We start from the raw sequence: 16,083 nt of genomic DNA on the forward strand, positions 1-16,083 counted from the left end.
TTCTCATCAATTCATCTAGAAAAGGAAGAATGAAAAAGCATTCTCAACCAAATCGGACATTAATGAGCCGGACATTAGGTGAGCAACACATCTACGATACTTTCCGACGTAAGACCCGGACTCTATGTGCCAAGAGAGTAGGATCAAGAACACTTTGGCTAGTAGGCCCTAAGTTCACGCCTAAATGCTCACCGTATCCTTCGACTTGGACTCACCACGAGAGTCAAAGACAATGCTTTTCTAACAATAAGGTGGTATCCACGCATCAGGATCAGCATATAACATACAACATACCTAGAAGGCCTCCTGTTCCTTTTACCTCAAGGCGGAGGTGCTAACGCATGCGGTCACTAGTGGATCTCTTTAGCTTTAATCTAGTCGGCCTGGAAACACTATTTTAGAGTATTAGTGAGAACTTTAGGCTGATTCTGCCCTCGGGGTGGGGGTACTGCTGTATGCAGTCACTAGCGGATCTCTTTCATTTTCATCTAGCCGGCCTAAAGATACGGCCTTTTTCATAGGTATGTTAGTGAGATCTTTAGGCTAAATCTACCCCAGAGGGTGCCCCATTCTTTCTTCTCGATTTGTGGAGTTTTACAGTTTCCTCTATGATAATAATATGGGGTTCATCTGTCTATAGTAACTCGATCCTAGCATATATATTTCACTTCCATCGCCCCTGTTCCATTTGGTTGGTATTTTCTATCGTGCCCACAGCATTCCCAATCAGTCAATGAGATGGACGCCCTTCGAATGAGACTGCCTGCTCCCAGGCAAGCAAAGCTGGAGAAGCAATCCACGGTCAGACCAAATTCAGACCCCGTGGAACAGTCATTGGAAGCCACATTCGCCTCTCTAACGAAAGCCGAAGCTCCATGGTATCGAGTTGCGAGTCGCATCAAGTTATACAGCCTATTGTTCCCGGCAGCAGTAATGGCCTATGCAACCAGTGGATATGACGGCTCTATGATGAACTCTCTCCAGACCGTGTCGTACTGGGAAGATTATTTTGGGAACCCAGAAGGGTCACAGCTCGGTTTGATGAGCGCCATCATGGCACTGGGTAGTATCTGCTCCACGCCGTTAGCCCCGCTAGCTGCAGATACCTGGGGTCGGCGATGGGGGATCACCATCGGCAGCATCATTATGGCGATTGGGGCCATAATTCAGTGCGAAAGCAAGAACTACGACACTTTCGTGGGCTCACGATTCCTTTTGGGATTCGGATTAACTTTCTGCACGACCGCTGCCCCGAGTCTGGTCGCCGAGCTATCCCATCCAAAGGAGCGTCCGACGATCACGGCTATCTGTAACACATGCTGGTACCTAGGCAGCATCATAGCGGCATGGGTCACATTCGGTACTCGGAACATCCCTAGCACCTGGTCTTGGCGGATCCCTGCGCTACTCCAGATAGTACCAAGCGCGCTGCAACTGTCAACCATCTGGCTGCTACCGGAATCTCCGCGGTGGCTAGTTTCACACGATCGGGCAGAAGAAGCACTGGAAGTCCTAAAAAGGTATCATGGTGATGGCCGTGCCACTGAGTTGGTCATGATGGAATATCAAGAGATACGAGAAGCAATCGATCAGGAGAAAGGTCCGACTCTTTCCGCTTCAGTGTATATTCCTTCTCACTGACCATGACCTTTTACTCTCTCTCTAGTGTCCGAACAAACCACTTGGAAGTCGATGGTCCAGTCCAGTGGGAACCGCTATCGTATCTCTCTTGTTTTCTGTATGGGCCTCTTCTCACAGTGGTCCGGCAACGGTCTTGTTTCATACTGTGAGTGTTTTCTTTACCAGAACTGTCTTTCTATTTTTAATTCCTAGTGCATTTGTGTTGCATGTGTGCTAACTCATTACCTTTGTCAACCAGACCTATCTCAAGTGCTCAACACAGTTGGCGTGAAGAATAAAGACACTCAGTCCTTGATCAATGGATTGATCAACATCTGGAACTGGGCGATCGCCCTCTTCGCTGCGAATATTACAGACAGAGTAGGTCGCCGACCGCTTTTTCGCATCTCAACAGTCGGCATGTTAGTGGTTTTCACCGCATGGACAATTGCATCGGCGCTATTCGCACAGGAGGGGACCAACGCAGCAGGAATTGCCGTCATCGCGCTAATCTTCCTCTACCAAGCATGCTATTGCGTTGCCTTCTCCCCGCTTCCTGTGGCGTACTCGGTGGAAATCTTGCCTTATTCGATCCGCGCCAAGGGGATGGGGGTTTATGTATTTTCGACCAAGGCGGCGATCTTCGTGAATCAGTACGTGAATCCGATCGGGCTGTCGAGCATTGGGTGGCGGTTCTATCTTGTCTATGTGGTGATCTTGGTGATCGAGAGCATTATTGCGTATGGGTGGTTCGTGGAAACTAGGGGCCGATCCTTGGAGGAGATCAAAGAGATATTCGATGGAGAGGAAGAAAGTGTTAGGTTGGATAAGGGCGACGATGAGACCAAGGAAGTAGTTTCTCATTCGGAGAATGTGTCGGCGTCACTTCGATAGGGCTGGGGGGATTAGGCCTAAATATATGTACATAGTGAAAAGCTCCCTGGGAAACAAGAAAGGAAGAACACACTAAACTCTGAGGAAGCTAATAGTGTGCAATTAATTAGGTAGTACTCCATATTTGTTATCAGCATTGTCGTCTATATGACATCTCATGAAATTGGGGTGTTTATAGGATTCCAATTAGCCCTAGAGATGCTAAGAGATTCTATCTAAAGAAAACAGGCTATATTATTATGGGTATAGTACAGTCAAATTTGAAATCAGTTTTATTGTTTTTCTGCCAGAGCCCCTAAGTTGCGCTAATCCGTATCAGGGGATCCATGGATATTTTGGCCCCCATATATCGACGTACCTTCGATTACATTCATTGTATCTCCTACCATCTAGTCTAGAATAAGCTCACCCTTCTATCATTTAATGATATCCTAGCCGTATTGCATAATACGATTCTGTCGAATTGATTACAATATATTTTGTCACATAAATAATTCCCAAGATTATACGCCTGGCATCTTTATCCCCCACAGCCTCTACCAACATACAAGCTTCGTTCCAGCACTCTACAAATGGCGGCTGAATACCCAATCTCATATTTAAGTTGGAACGAAAATGGGCCCGCATCCATCGTTCTTATCCACGGCGCTTTCGTGACTGGCAGTTGGTGGGACCTCGTCGTCCCCCATCTCTCAACCAAATATCACATTTTGGCCCCCGACCTGCCAGGCCACGGCCAATCGACACAACAAGAATTCTCAGTTCAGTCTGCCGCAGATTTACTGGCACAACTTATTCGCGACAAGGCGATTGACTCGCACGCACACGTTATAGGACACAGTCTAGGCGCTCGAATAGCCATCCAGCTCGCATGTACCTATCCCGACCTGGTGCAATCAGTGTTTGTATCGGGATTCGTGTCAATTCCTCGCACCGTCTTCACACCTTACATTCCCCGTGCGATGTGGGCGATGGAGCATGTCGAAAATCTAATACCGAGGTCGGTGGTTCGATGGGCTATGGACGGCACCGATATTCCTCACAACACAAGTACTCCCACGCTCAAGCTTTGTCAGCAAATTGCGAATCCTTCGCCTGAATTGCAATGGCCGGAGCCTTGGGCTGCTAGGACTTTGATTGTGGTTGCTGCAAAGGGAGGTCTAGTACCCAGTGGTGATAGCAAGGAGATTGGCCTTCGGTTAATGGAGACTGGTCGCGAGGGCAATCCTGAGACGATCGCTTACTTCCATTCGGAGATGCGACATCCGTGGAATCGGCAAAATCCGAAGCTCTTTGCGGATACCGCCAAGGCCTGGATTGGAAGGGAAGATATTCCTGATGGGTTTGAAAAGCTTGTACATGAATAACCTGGGAAACCAGGTTGTCCGCTAAGTTGTTATCATAGATAGACTTGAGGGGCCTGTCTTTTGTGTGGTAAATCCAGTTTATTAACTAGCGAGTCTGGGCTGGAAAAGAACTATAGTATCATTAGTATGGCAGGTCAATAAGCAAGGAGGCCATGTGATATACAATACCATACATGGAGTCTAGAATTACGTACTTTAAAGATACTGAGGTAGATCGCCAAGAGATCTACTATAATTTAAGCTGATCGAAGGTACCTCGGTAAATCAGCGAATGTGCTATATCCGTTATGTCCGTTAGGAAACCTTGGATGCATTAGAGTTGCTTCAATCTTACTATTTGTATACTACATAGCCCACTTGAGGATTATAAGACTCGAAATTGAAAAATATTGTACAGCCCCTATCTATTCTACTGTTTATATATATCGCACTCGTAATTGGTGACCTCAGTGCTGTCATCTCGACACTTATCCGACACTCCCGACCCCACATCAACATCATGTCTCTCCAACTCTTCCCAGATCTTTACAATCTACACAATCTATATTATAAACCACCAATATTTACACAAAACCAAACCCCATGCCCATCTCCAAATCAAAATCAAAGTCTAACCCCCTCACATCCCCCGCAACACCAATAGCCCTCCACCCCAACCACCTTCTCTCCCCACCCGCAGACCTCCTAACCAACACCGCAACAACCCTAACAATAGCGCCCACCCAAGAAACCAAAATCTCCTCTCCCACATTCACAGTCCACCGCATCCGCGCACACGAAACCCCAGACAGCCCAGACCGCACCGTCCTCCTCTACACCGTGCACGGCAAATCATGGCCGAACACAAGTCGGGTGATCTGCGACAACGAGGACGTGCCGGTTCTCGTACTGCGACGGGCTTGGTTAGCGCGTAAATGGACTGCCAGACTTCCTGACCAAAATCAGGATTTATTGGTTGCTTCTGTGCCGTGGGCTACCGATGGACCTAGCTCGAGGGTTGGCGTTGGGGGTGGCGGGTTTAGGCTTGAAGTGCAGTTTGCAAATGCGCTTGCAGCTACGCCGGGGTCAGGGGTTGTAGGAGGGGTGGGAGGGGGAGGAGTGGGGGGTTGGTGTGTCTGGTTCTGACGAGCCCCCGCCTTATAGTGCTGTTTCTGGGGTTGGAGGTGAGGAAGGTAGTGGGGGGAGGAGTGCTCGTTGTGAGGGGAATGCGGGGATGGTACAGAGAAACGACAAAGTACATCCACCACCCCCCAATTCACATCCTGGGAGTCCAATAGCATCAACGCCAAGGCATACACAACACCCCAACTCTCCTTCCATTCTCCCCTCTTACGACTCTGTCCGTCGAGAATCGCCTAATCCTCTACGAGATCTGCTCGATGCACTCGAGCCACCGCAGGAGCCGGCGCCGGCTGCATTGTTCCCTGCGTCTGCATCTGCATTACGAAATGCCAATACCGGTCCCAGTTCCAGTTCCAGTCCTGCTGATGCAGATGCCAATGCAGCCCCCGGCTCAAAAGTGGAGTTAAAAATGGTGCATCAAGCTGCCTCGGGTACGGGTGTGATGATGGATAACCGGAAGATCATGCAGATCACGCGACACAATTCGATGGACTACAGTAAATCCAAAATGCAATTGAGGCCGAGGTGGGAGGTTGAGGTTTCCGAAGGTGTTGATTTGTTACTGGTGAGTTTTCCTTTTCGTTTAATTAGGAGCTGTGGGCTTCCCACGGGTGTTGGTCCTATTGATAGGATATACTGACATCCCATGTAGGCAGTGAACATCGTGTTGATTATGGCTGAGTCTGTGTCATCTCAGAATAGATGGAAGTAAGCATTGTTCAAGGGAGTTAATTGGTGTAAGCTGATGGGATTTGCATAGAGTTATGTAGGACTAGACTGCCTGTTTCCAATGGGTAAGAAATTCTGATTCTAAAGGATCATCTTGCCCAAACGGCCTTCTCTTCTCTCGCTCGCCAAACTTTTTAAACCATACATTCGTCAAGGGAACAAATCTTCTTTTGTTCCGTATTAAGTATTTCGTTGACTCCAGGAAGTCTTTCTCGTCACAAAAAAGGAAAAACAAAAATAATGTCAAAGCAGTGTCAAAACCAGCACTTTCGCATTAGGCATATCCAATTCCAAAAGCTTACGACTGAAGCTTAGCCATGCGCTTGGTCATAAAGTCGAAGAAGGAGAACTGGCTGGGCTGGTTGCCGTACTCGTACACGAAACGGCTAGCCAAGTAGCTGCCGAAGATGGCACGGAGGTAGTTCTCAGGGACCTAAGGATTGATTAGTGGGGATTCAAATTTAACATAGAAAAGAAAAGAGGGGAGACATACACGTTCCAAGATGGTTTCCAGACCGATCTTCGCCAACAGACGACGGGGTAGAGCGTCACCAAGAACAGAGCGACGGAGCGCGACATTGTCCCAGAGCTCAGTCATCTGAAGTTCCTCATCAAGCTTGGTGATAGCCAAGCTGAGACGGTCACTGAGTACACTGCGAAGCACACCAGTTTGCTGGTGTTCGCGCCAGATGGCCTCGAACTCGAGAGCGGCGTTCGACTGGATGACATCCTGCACGTCACGGACGTATTCCTTGTAGAACTCGGGAACGGTGCCGTCCTCACGGATGCACATGTTCTCGACGAACTCCTCGTCGTTGAAAGACAGCGAGGCGAGGACTTCCAGGGAGGAAGATGTCACACCACCCTTGTTAGCAGAGGCATCCTTGTACAGGATGCAGCCAGCCTTCTCGAGGCGCAGCTTGGCGTCCTGGGTGATGAACAGGTTGGCACCTTCGACGATGTAGGGGATGATGGCCTTGTTGTCCCTAATGAGCTTGCCGACGGATGCAAGATCGATGGACTCAGGGCGGCCACCGCAAGGCACGAACACGTCGAACTTCTCCTGTGAGCGCAGGTGGTATGTGTTACGGAAGATCATGCCGTTGTGGACGATCTCGCCGCTGGGGAGCTTGACGTTCTTCTCGTCGACCAGGACACGGTAGCCCTCGGGGGACAGCTTGGTCAAGTCAAACTGTGAGATCATCGCACGCTTCTTAGCCAGACGGAGGAGCTCCTCGTGGTTCAGACCGTTCGGGTCGTAGATCACACCGGATCCATCAACAATGGCTCCGTACTTCTCGTTGGAGAGAAGAATCTCGTTGGAACCAAGATCGCCGTCGGGACCACCGGTCTGCAGCTTGAGCTGTGTAGAGGGGTCGATGTTCAGCTTGCGCTGGATTCCGAGCACGTATTGGCGGACTGAAAGAGTGGTCATGCCGTAAGCGTCGTGGGGAATACCACCCAGCTTGGGGCTCTTGCCAGTGAAGAACGACTTCCACCAGGGAGCGCCACGGCTGCGAGCGTGCTCGGTGGCCCAGTTGACGAGCTCAGCGGTGTTCTCGTCAGGGCCCATGAAGAGGATCTCGTCCTTGCCGTGCAGGTCAACGATCGGATCCTTGATACCGGGGCTGACGGGGGGCAGGAGCAGATCGAGAATACTGTCAATGTACTTCTCGAAGGCGACCCGCGCCTTATCCTGGTGGTCAGCATCCAAGAGGATGACACCCTTGGCACCGCCTTCGGGGATATCCTTGTTCTTGCGCTGTTGGGTATTGGCCAAGTTGTAGTTCTCATCGAACAACGAACGAGCGTTGATGTTGTATGCTTCACCGTTTCGACTCTTCACAATACGGATACCACCACGAGCAATGTCGCGGAAGCGCAGGTGGAAACCGCGGAACTCGGAGCTGATAACCAGGAACATGCCGTAGAGGGGCTGGGGGTATTCGTGCTCTGGCAAGAAGTCCGGCTTCAAGCGGAAGCTGAGAGCCACCTTGGTCGGGGTGAAGAAGTTGGTCTTGAGGATGGAGGCGTTGAACACGCGGAAGGAGGTCATAACCATCTCGTCGTGCTCGTTGAGGGCGGTGCCACGGATGAGCTGCTTCAGCTTGGCGCCATCGAGGACCTCGTCGACCTGCAGACGCAGGTAACTGAGGGTAGGGAGGAAGTCGTCACCAGACCCCTGGGTCTGAACGTAGTGGGTGTTGGCGAAGTCAAGGTAGAGCTTGTGGATGAGCTCGGGGTATTTGTTGATAATCTCAAAGATGTAATCAGCAGTGAAGGTCTCTGTACGCAGACGCTTCTTGATCTTTGAGAGCAACTCTGCATGCACACTGTTGTTGCTGTCCAAAAGAGCAGCCAACGAAGTGTATTCTGAACCCAGACGATTGAGGAACTGTTGTACGAACACCCAGGCGCAGTGAGCGTAGATTGTCTCCTGCAAGCTCAGACGACCAGTGGCGAAGTGGCCCTGGAAGCGGTTCTGAGGGATACAGTACAAGAGGGAGACCTCCTTCATGATCTGGTGGATAGCAGCCTCAATGGGGGGAACTTGGCTGAGATCTCGGAGTTGTCTGAGGGGCGCAGGTAGAGCGAAATCACAGTGATTCCGTTGGAGAAGTTCTCCAGGTACTTGCGCGAGCTGGTCAAGCGGTAGTAGTGGTACAAATCTGACAGGGCACTGAACAAGCCCATAGCGGATCCCTGGCGGTACGCAATAACCAGACGCTTTTCCCGGCTTCCCTCGATTTCGAACATCTCGATGACGGGACCGGAGCGACCAACGGCTGTGGTGATGATTTCCTGGTAAATCGCCTTGGTGTTGGGGGTGGCCTTCTGCAAGAAGCGCTTCTCGCCAATAATATCGATGTTGGTCTCATTCGGTGAGGGGTTGGGGTTGGCAAACAGGCACTTGTACACGAAGTAGCAGCGGAGCTGCTGGCCGTTGTCGCCTGGCAGAGTGCTAGGCGAGCGGAAAGTCTCCACACGGTAGCTGTTGGCACCCTTGGAGTGGTTGATGTACTTCTCATCGATGCGCTGCTCGTAGCGTGGACCATCGACGGAAACCGTACCGGGCCGGCTGGTATCGATGTAGACAGCATGGTCCTCGGCCTCTTTGTCCAGACGAATCTCCAACTGTTTATCATCGCGGGCATAGGCGGCGACTTTGGCGGCGTAGAGGGACAGGATCTGGGTCACAATGGCATCCACAGACTCGGTCTGGAAGTATGTATCATCGATGCCAAGCTTGTTATAGAACCAGGTGGTTTCGGAGATGACAAAGTCACTAGGGAAGAAGCCCTTTTCCTCCAATATGTCCATAACTGCTGGGAATTAGCCAATTGGATCATCTCAATATTATCAATCAATTCTACTGACCTTGTTCCATCTGTTTCTGCTTGCCCTCGAAGGTAGCCGCGATATAGCCTGGGTCCTCTTCGGAGAGCACACGGTGCGGGGTACCGGGAATCCCCAAGTGAGTGGGCTGCGGGGACGGCTGTCGCAAAGCACTTCCAACGGCATGATCTAAGTGCTTGTTGTGGGGGGGAAGCGTTGGAAACCGATGGGGGTACCGGAGCCGGAGCTTCCATCCTGGCTCGCAAAGAGCTTAGGCTGGGGGCGAGAAGGCAAGCTCACGCCATTGCTATTGGGAGTCTCCGACTGCGGGGTAGATGCGGGAGACGACATGGTGTAGTATGTGAGAAAAATCTCTTAACACGTAAGAGCGAGAAGATGAAAGAAGCTATATTAAGTCAATTAGTAGCTGAGATGAATCATCGAGTCGGCACGTGTGAAGATGAGATAAGGCGACACAAAGAATGTTCTTATCTCAACCAGGTAAAGTTGAGATAGCAAGCAAGGAGGGAGAGACAAGAAGGAGAATGACTTACTTGCAAATACAATGATCACCGATCGTCGCCATGGACTGAAGGTGATGAGAAAAGGGAAAGATGGTTTTTGGATCAGAGCGAACCAGAAAATCCGGGGAACCCTAGACCTTTTATACAGAAACCTGATTGTTAACTTTGACAACTCTTAATAGTAATTATGTCTATTAATTCTATTATCTCTATTAATAAATTAATACATACCTCAAAATTGATTTCTATTATTATTCCATTTATGTCCCGCAACCCCTTGACCAGTTATAGCCGATGGTAGGCGGGAGGTTCTACCGTATAGAGGTCTCGAAGCCCACTGCGATCCGCCAGTTCCACTTTGTTCCACCCCAAAACGCTCATTCTCTGTCCACTTTTGACTAAGAAGCGGCGATACATTGCACGCTGATTGGAGCTTATCGCCCCTCCTTCCGAGCTCAAGCCGATAGAAAATCCCGCTGCGTCATGCGGGCCGATATGAGGGAAAAAAATTACCTCAAAAGCCTGGAACGTGGCTGAGGCGAACTAGTTCACAGGAACAGGGGCAAAAGAGAGGTGAGCGGGTGACCTGCAAGAGACTTGAACCTGAAAAAAGAATAGTCACCTGAGATGTCTTACTAAAGTGCATGGACAATAACTATACGATGGACGATGTATACAGGAGGACCTTGGAATGATGCGATCTCTATCGAACATCGTGGAATGCAATGTGTCATAACCCACTCGACTGGGATAAGAAACTTCGGGGTTTTTTTTTAGTTATGCTAAATGCCTCATTCTCAATGTTCCAGCCCAAATGGCGTACACCCCCAGATCGCATCGTGATCGACTACCCTACTCATTTTAGATCCACTGGTGGCTGTCTCGGTCCGGGGGATTTTCGCCATTAAGAGATAGTTTGACGAGTTTGACACGTTTTGCCAAGGTCAATTGCAATTCGATGCGATCTTTGCGAATGTCACCGGGCCGGTGATAGAAGAGCCGGTGACAAACAGTAATATCTTTCTCTCCATGTGTATGTCATATATCTCCAACTGGAGGGGCTAGGGCTGGTACCTGGATGACTTGCGGGGTAAACATAACCATTCATATTCTACTCAGTGCACAGTCTTCAGTTGTACCTCGTTATTCGTTAGAAATGGCGCATTGGAACCTCTTTACCCCAACAACTATATCGTCTACGTTTTTTTTTACGCATCCCAAGAAATTCATGGCGGGGCCTTTACGTGATAGCGGACTCTCGGCGGACCTGCGATTGGAAGGGTCCGCCGGCCACCGAGATATGAAGTAATTGCTGTCCTCTAGGGGAAATGATATTCCGTTCCCGTGACGTAAAATTGATAAGCCTCAGGCATTTGGATCGCAATTTTCAAGTCTAAAGACCCGGGAGACCACTCCAGCTCGGATAGCCTTCCGATCCCCCAGGTTTTCTTCAATTTACTTGGTTTTACCCGAGTTTGCTTGACACATAGAAAGTCTTCCCCATGTTTCCTAAGGTTTCCCAAGGTTTCCCAAGGTTTCCTGGTGCTTGATTGGTGTTACCATCTGACACGAGCTCGGGCGCTAAGTTCACAGCTATCAGGATATATTTTCACCGTTGGCAGTTAAGGAGAAGTTCGTGCAGTCAACTTCCAGGACACGGGACACTAGCAGGTCAGAAGATCATCTAGAAGATAGTCAGCTTGCATTTTTGAAAGCATATTCTCTGCAAGGTTGGAAGTGGCATAAAGTTCAGGGTTGCAGGTCCAAAGTAGGGCTCTCGTTCCCGAAAGATCGTGACAAGCCCAAGGGATACCTTATAATTAGATAAAGATCTTCGAAGACGTGCAAGGGCCCAAATAAAACGCGATTCCAAATCCGACAATTCGTCAATGCTAATCTGTAGATCAGGCACCCTTCCCAACAGAGCACAGAGTCGATTATCTGGTCTCGATCTTTTCCGATCGAAGTATCCCCTGCGTATCGATCGCATCAGCCCTGTATTCGCCTTATCATATATATATATATATATATATATATGTATGTACTTGGCTGGAGGGGTACACCAAGGTACTTATTGTAGGTATGCCCAAGACTGCCTACTACTAAGTCTATCACCCACGAGGATACCCCGTCTGTCGATAAGGCAGACAAGTTAACCTGAAGTGTTGGGTAGACCAACATTGATTCAAATATGTATGTTCAAGTAGTCCGAATAGCTAGTAGCCCATAATCACGTCAGCTCATAACCATGCATCCATGATGCATGGGATGTGTTGTACATCTTGTACCTGACGAATCCATCCCACAGTTAGCGCCACAAATGTCGAAAATGGTGTATCTAACAACACACTGGGCAGCCAGCTCATCAGTCCCGCTCTTTGGCCCTATCTTTACAATCTATCCCAAGTACATGGTCAAAGGTATCTCTAAACGAGCGGTGAAAGGGACAAGTCACCACGCCGAGAGCTTATCTTACGTGGTCACTAACGGACGGAAAGAATGTTATTATCTACCACATTTCACGGGGTACATGGTGCGCCCCGATACGCAAGTATATTAGACATAGCGCAGAGGTTCCTGATACCGCAATATGATACTCCGTGCTTTGTAGTATGTTAATGTTACTATTATTATACGCAGATACTACAACATACGGGGAAGCCCATCCGCGATCCAAAGAGGTCCAAAATTCCCGAGAAATGCGCCTTAGATCACCGTCGGAGACCCGGTACCCAGGAAATCAGGAAATTATAATCTGTGGAATGGACATTCTGGAGATTCTAGAGTAACACTCCCCCCTTTCCCCCAGATAACTATCCATTTGTGAGTACGTAAGTACCAGTAGAGTGGAGTGCATTGCATATTGAAAATAGTCAAATCGCTACGGTGGCCCCTTGAATCCGGGGGAGAAGAATTGTGGAGCTCTTTATTCGGACGTCGATCAACGGTTGAACGGCCAAGGGGATTTTGGTACTTTTGTTGCTCAACGTTTGTTCCCCTGAATTTACCAAGGAGGTGACGGTGAATCACTGGGGGGAAAAAAGCTAACCCCGAATCATGGATCGTATCCCTGAGTTGGGCATCGCAAACCCTTCGGCATCGACTTCGTATACGATGTAAACACATCTCAAACAAAGGATTTGATATGCGCCTCAAACTGTTTCGGCCCCTGGCATGGTCCACTACTCTCCCTTGTGATTTAAGCGAAGTTCCGAAAATATTACAGGTTTATTTGTGGCGCTATGCGATATACTACATATGTATATCGTACAAGTTTTATCGTGTGTTGGATTGGTGTTATACTATAGACGGGTCTACTGGTGCTTGAGATGCCCCTTTTATCACATACAGCCCGACGCAAGTGCCTTTGGTCAATCTTAATCAATTTTTAGAAGATCGTCCTGATTAAAAATGCACCTCGGGAAACGGTGAGCACGACAAAAGAGAAAAGGCCCTGATTTGAGTGCTTTCAATAGACGGTGAAAATGGAAATGCCTCTAAAATCGGATGATACCTTTTCCCCGGCAGAGCACAATACAAAGTATACAACAACACATATAATTCAGGTCGTATCAAATAATAGCTCCGATTCCTGTCGCCACCCCCAAGCCGATCCCCTACACCGCAACGGACAAATCCCTTCCATAACCCCGACGATCTGGTCGCTGGGCCCCAGTTTTTGTTCTCGAAAGGATCGCCCGTATCCGCTCTCGTGCCGAGGTCAGCAGCGAGGTTCCTCCGGGAAACGCTAGAAGGCATAGAATCATAGAAAACAACCCTTAAACTAGCACTAATTCATTAGTTTTAAATAGAGCCTTGCCGCTTCAACCGGTTTAATCGGCTTTCGCTAGCTGTTCCCGTCTTCCAAACTAGTTGTTTCCAGGGCAAATAATGTCAAATAACACAACACATAATATCAATTGATTCATCGATTCTCACCCCCTGGGTCCTCTCCCCCACACTAACGCGTCAGGCCCCATTTCCTTTGTTTTGTATTTCTCCCCGACAGGCTTTCCGGGTTGGGCTCCCGCTGTTCCGATGGGGAATGTTCCCCATCCCTACCTCGATAACTGGGTTATTGGGCGGTTTAGAATGAGGCGAATAGGCTTGGCGGGCAGATCTCTAGGAGTAAGCATTAGGCCTGGCCAGGTATGCGTGTACTGGGTACTTTCGTGCTTCCCCAGGGAATGTACTCCGTACTCCTCCACACTTTTACGGGGATGGCTTTTTTATTTTATTTGATTATCTGTTTTGGGGTGTCTCATATCTTTTTTTTTTTTTTCAGATTATTATTTATTGATAGGAGAAAAAAAAATATAAACGACCCGTTGACCCTGAAATCGTCTCACCTTTTTTCTCGTTTTGTTCATACTCCTGTGAAATTAATTTTCAAATACTATATATCAAGCACTGTCAACAGCTTTGCTATCATCGTTCACTTTGATCGTCTTCAAGTCTTCTACCGGAGCAATACTATCACTGCAATAATCAAGCTCCTCGAGCCTCTTCACAATCGTCACAACTACACCCTATCACCCAACGACCACGACTCACTTCTCGCCTCCCATCAACACTTGTTACTATTACATCTCGCAAATATCCGAACCTAATAATTCCTTTGATCCTTGTAAGTATAACTTCCGTCACCACTTGCCACCTCATATCGCTCTCTCCGATCCGATCCACCGAAACCGGGCCTCGGGCAACTTCGGAGCCACAAGCTTCATCTATACCGGAGCATATGCCAAATCCAAGTACAAAGCACAAGCACTCTGCACAAACAGAAAGCTGACCTTCAACCTCGTGAATATAGCTCTAATACTCTAGCCTTATACATTCCTCAAATTCCAGCCGAGGTTGCCGATCAATTCCATACTTTCCTCAAGTATAAAATCCAACAAACCAACAACTACATTCTTCAACATATTTAAACACCACAACTCAAAAGAGTCCTACTCTATCCTCTCAACCTCTACACATCTACACCTTCAATAAATCAAATTCCAAATCAATACAATGGCCAGCGTCGCAACCAAGACCGCAACCCCCGTTATGCCTCCCTCCTTCTCAATGTCGCAGGACATCTCCCGCGCCATGACAGCCTCAAACCAAAAGACAGAAAAGAACCGCTCAATCCTCATCGACGGCATGCCTCCCGCGCCTCCGCCATCGCCCGTCGCCTTCTCCAAGGGCAAGACCTGCTACAATAATATCCCCAGCTTAAGTCTGGAGTGATTCAACCTCTTCTTTTCTTTTCTCCGTTTCGGGTTCCATTATCGCCATCATTCTTCAATACCTCTTCTTCTTACCCTTCTCAAGAAGAAATCATTGTACCATCATCCAATATTCTCTGATAATGGTCTTACGCTCTTGGACTTTCGGGACTGCTGGGCGAATTCGCTCTCTCCTTTCCGTTGTTCTCTCCCTTTCCTCTTTTGCTATTCGTTCTTGACTTGATATCCGCGATGCTTGTTAGCATTATGTCTTTCTCTTTGGGTCTTTCCCTCTGTCTATCTTTTTTGTGTCGCCTATTGGATTTAGCGTGTTGCATGGTGGCGCGGACATTTATTATCTGGTTCTGGTTTTGCGCGATGGGACGCTTTTAAAAGTCTGGGGAATTGGTGTTTTTTTATTTTAATTTTTGGGGTTCCCTGGGCTTTCCAAATCAGAAATGAATATTGGATATTTTTATTATTATATACTACTTTTGTATACCTTTGTGTGTGACCTTGATAGGGATAATCCACATCATTTTTGTTTATGATTATTCCCGGTATATATTAACCACCGACTCTATGGTAAACTGTTCTGCTTTCAATGGCTTTGCTACTAAAATTTCTGATTGCTGTAAAATAGAATCCAAACAGCCCACTATTTGGACTCGACCTCGGGAAAGTCGAAGAAACGGTGTGACCATGCCTCACATAATGGTTACTAGAACACTACTTTCGTGGGAGACACAAAGTACCAGATACATACGAAAATAAACAGCCTAGAACCTGTAGTCCGACGCGAGCAACGAACCATCGACTTGGTGCATGTGAAGATCTGCCGATCCCGACGTCACCAGTCTCGCATTGAGGAAGGAGATGGGATCGCACAACCTGACGTGGTGTTCTATGGAGACGTTCTAGATGCCAAAAGGGGAGCACTGGATACAGGATATAATTGGTTCAAAGGGCAATATATGTCTTACATACTGTATCATAGTTTGCGTGATCTGTGATTTTTTGAAGGGCAATAAGGATTTTCATTCCTGCATTGAGTTTATGGATGACGTTACCCTCTAGATCCACCTCGACAATCAACTGGGCTTTTTTTTTAGCGTACTTTGTAGCTAAGATGGCTCCATCGATGGGCTGTTCCCTTGGCCAAGTTGGGTGGGGCTTATTTCCAATGATTGCTTGTTTTGAGAGGATTGTCCCGGGTTATGATGCCATTCCTCCGATATCGTAGAAAGAGAGAGTGGTGTCTCTCCATCATGAAAGTAG

The 16,083-nt window shown here is 48.2% G+C and overlaps 5 protein-coding genes across 5 annotated transcripts; 4 read left to right on the top strand and 1 right to left on the bottom strand.

Annotated features, from left to right (window-relative positions):
- Positions 1-738: 738 nt before the first annotated feature.
- On the top strand, positions 739-2,514 carry N7487_011553 (sugar porter family MFS transporter; the record flags this gene model as incomplete). Its single annotated transcript, XM_056879283.1, has 3 exons — positions 739-1,600; positions 1,667-1,786; positions 1,880-2,514. 3 exons carry the CDS (start codon positions 739-741, stop codon positions 2,512-2,514), a joined length of 1,617 nt encoding a protein of 538 aa, XP_056724602.1.
- Positions 2,515-3,086: 572 nt separating this feature from the next.
- Positions 3,087-3,881, top strand: N7487_011554 (alpha/beta fold hydrolase; the record flags this gene model as incomplete). The annotated part of the gene is made up of 1 exon (XM_056879284.1): positions 3,087-3,881. The coding sequence occupies one exon, from the start codon at positions 3,087-3,089 to the stop codon at positions 3,879-3,881; it is 795 nt and encodes a 264-aa protein (XP_056724603.1).
- Positions 3,882-4,463: 582 nt separating this feature from the next.
- N7487_011555 (uncharacterized protein) lies at positions 4,464-5,715 on the top strand (the record flags this gene model as incomplete). Its single annotated transcript, XM_056879285.1, has 3 exons — positions 4,464-4,990; positions 5,025-5,568; positions 5,656-5,715. 3 exons carry the CDS (start codon positions 4,464-4,466, stop codon positions 5,713-5,715), a joined length of 1,131 nt encoding a protein of 376 aa, XP_056724604.1.
- Positions 5,716-6,030: 315 nt separating this feature from the next.
- N7487_011556 (glutamate dehydrogenase (NAD(+))) lies at positions 6,031-9,419 on the bottom strand (the record flags this gene model as incomplete). Its single annotated transcript, XM_056879286.1, has 5 exons — positions 6,031-6,165; positions 6,226-8,305; positions 8,365-9,055; positions 9,111-9,257; positions 9,305-9,419. 5 exons carry the CDS (start codon positions 9,417-9,419, stop codon positions 6,031-6,033), a joined length of 3,168 nt encoding a protein of 1,055 aa, XP_056724605.1.
- A 5,189-nt stretch (positions 9,420-14,608) lies between these two features.
- Positions 14,609-14,827, top strand: N7487_011557 (uncharacterized protein; the record flags this gene model as incomplete). Its single annotated transcript, XM_056879287.1, has 1 exon — positions 14,609-14,827. The coding sequence occupies one exon, from the start codon at positions 14,609-14,611 to the stop codon at positions 14,825-14,827; it is 219 nt and encodes a 72-aa protein (XP_056724606.1).
- Positions 14,828-16,083: the final 1,256 nt, after the last annotated feature.

The sequence above is a fragment of the Penicillium crustosum genome (assembly GCF_028827405.1).
Source record: "Penicillium crustosum strain IBT 35664 chromosome Unknown utg000005l_segment0_segment0, whole genome shotgun sequence".
In the NCBI taxonomy this organism is placed as follows: domain Eukaryota; kingdom Fungi; phylum Ascomycota; class Eurotiomycetes; order Eurotiales; family Aspergillaceae; genus Penicillium; species Penicillium crustosum.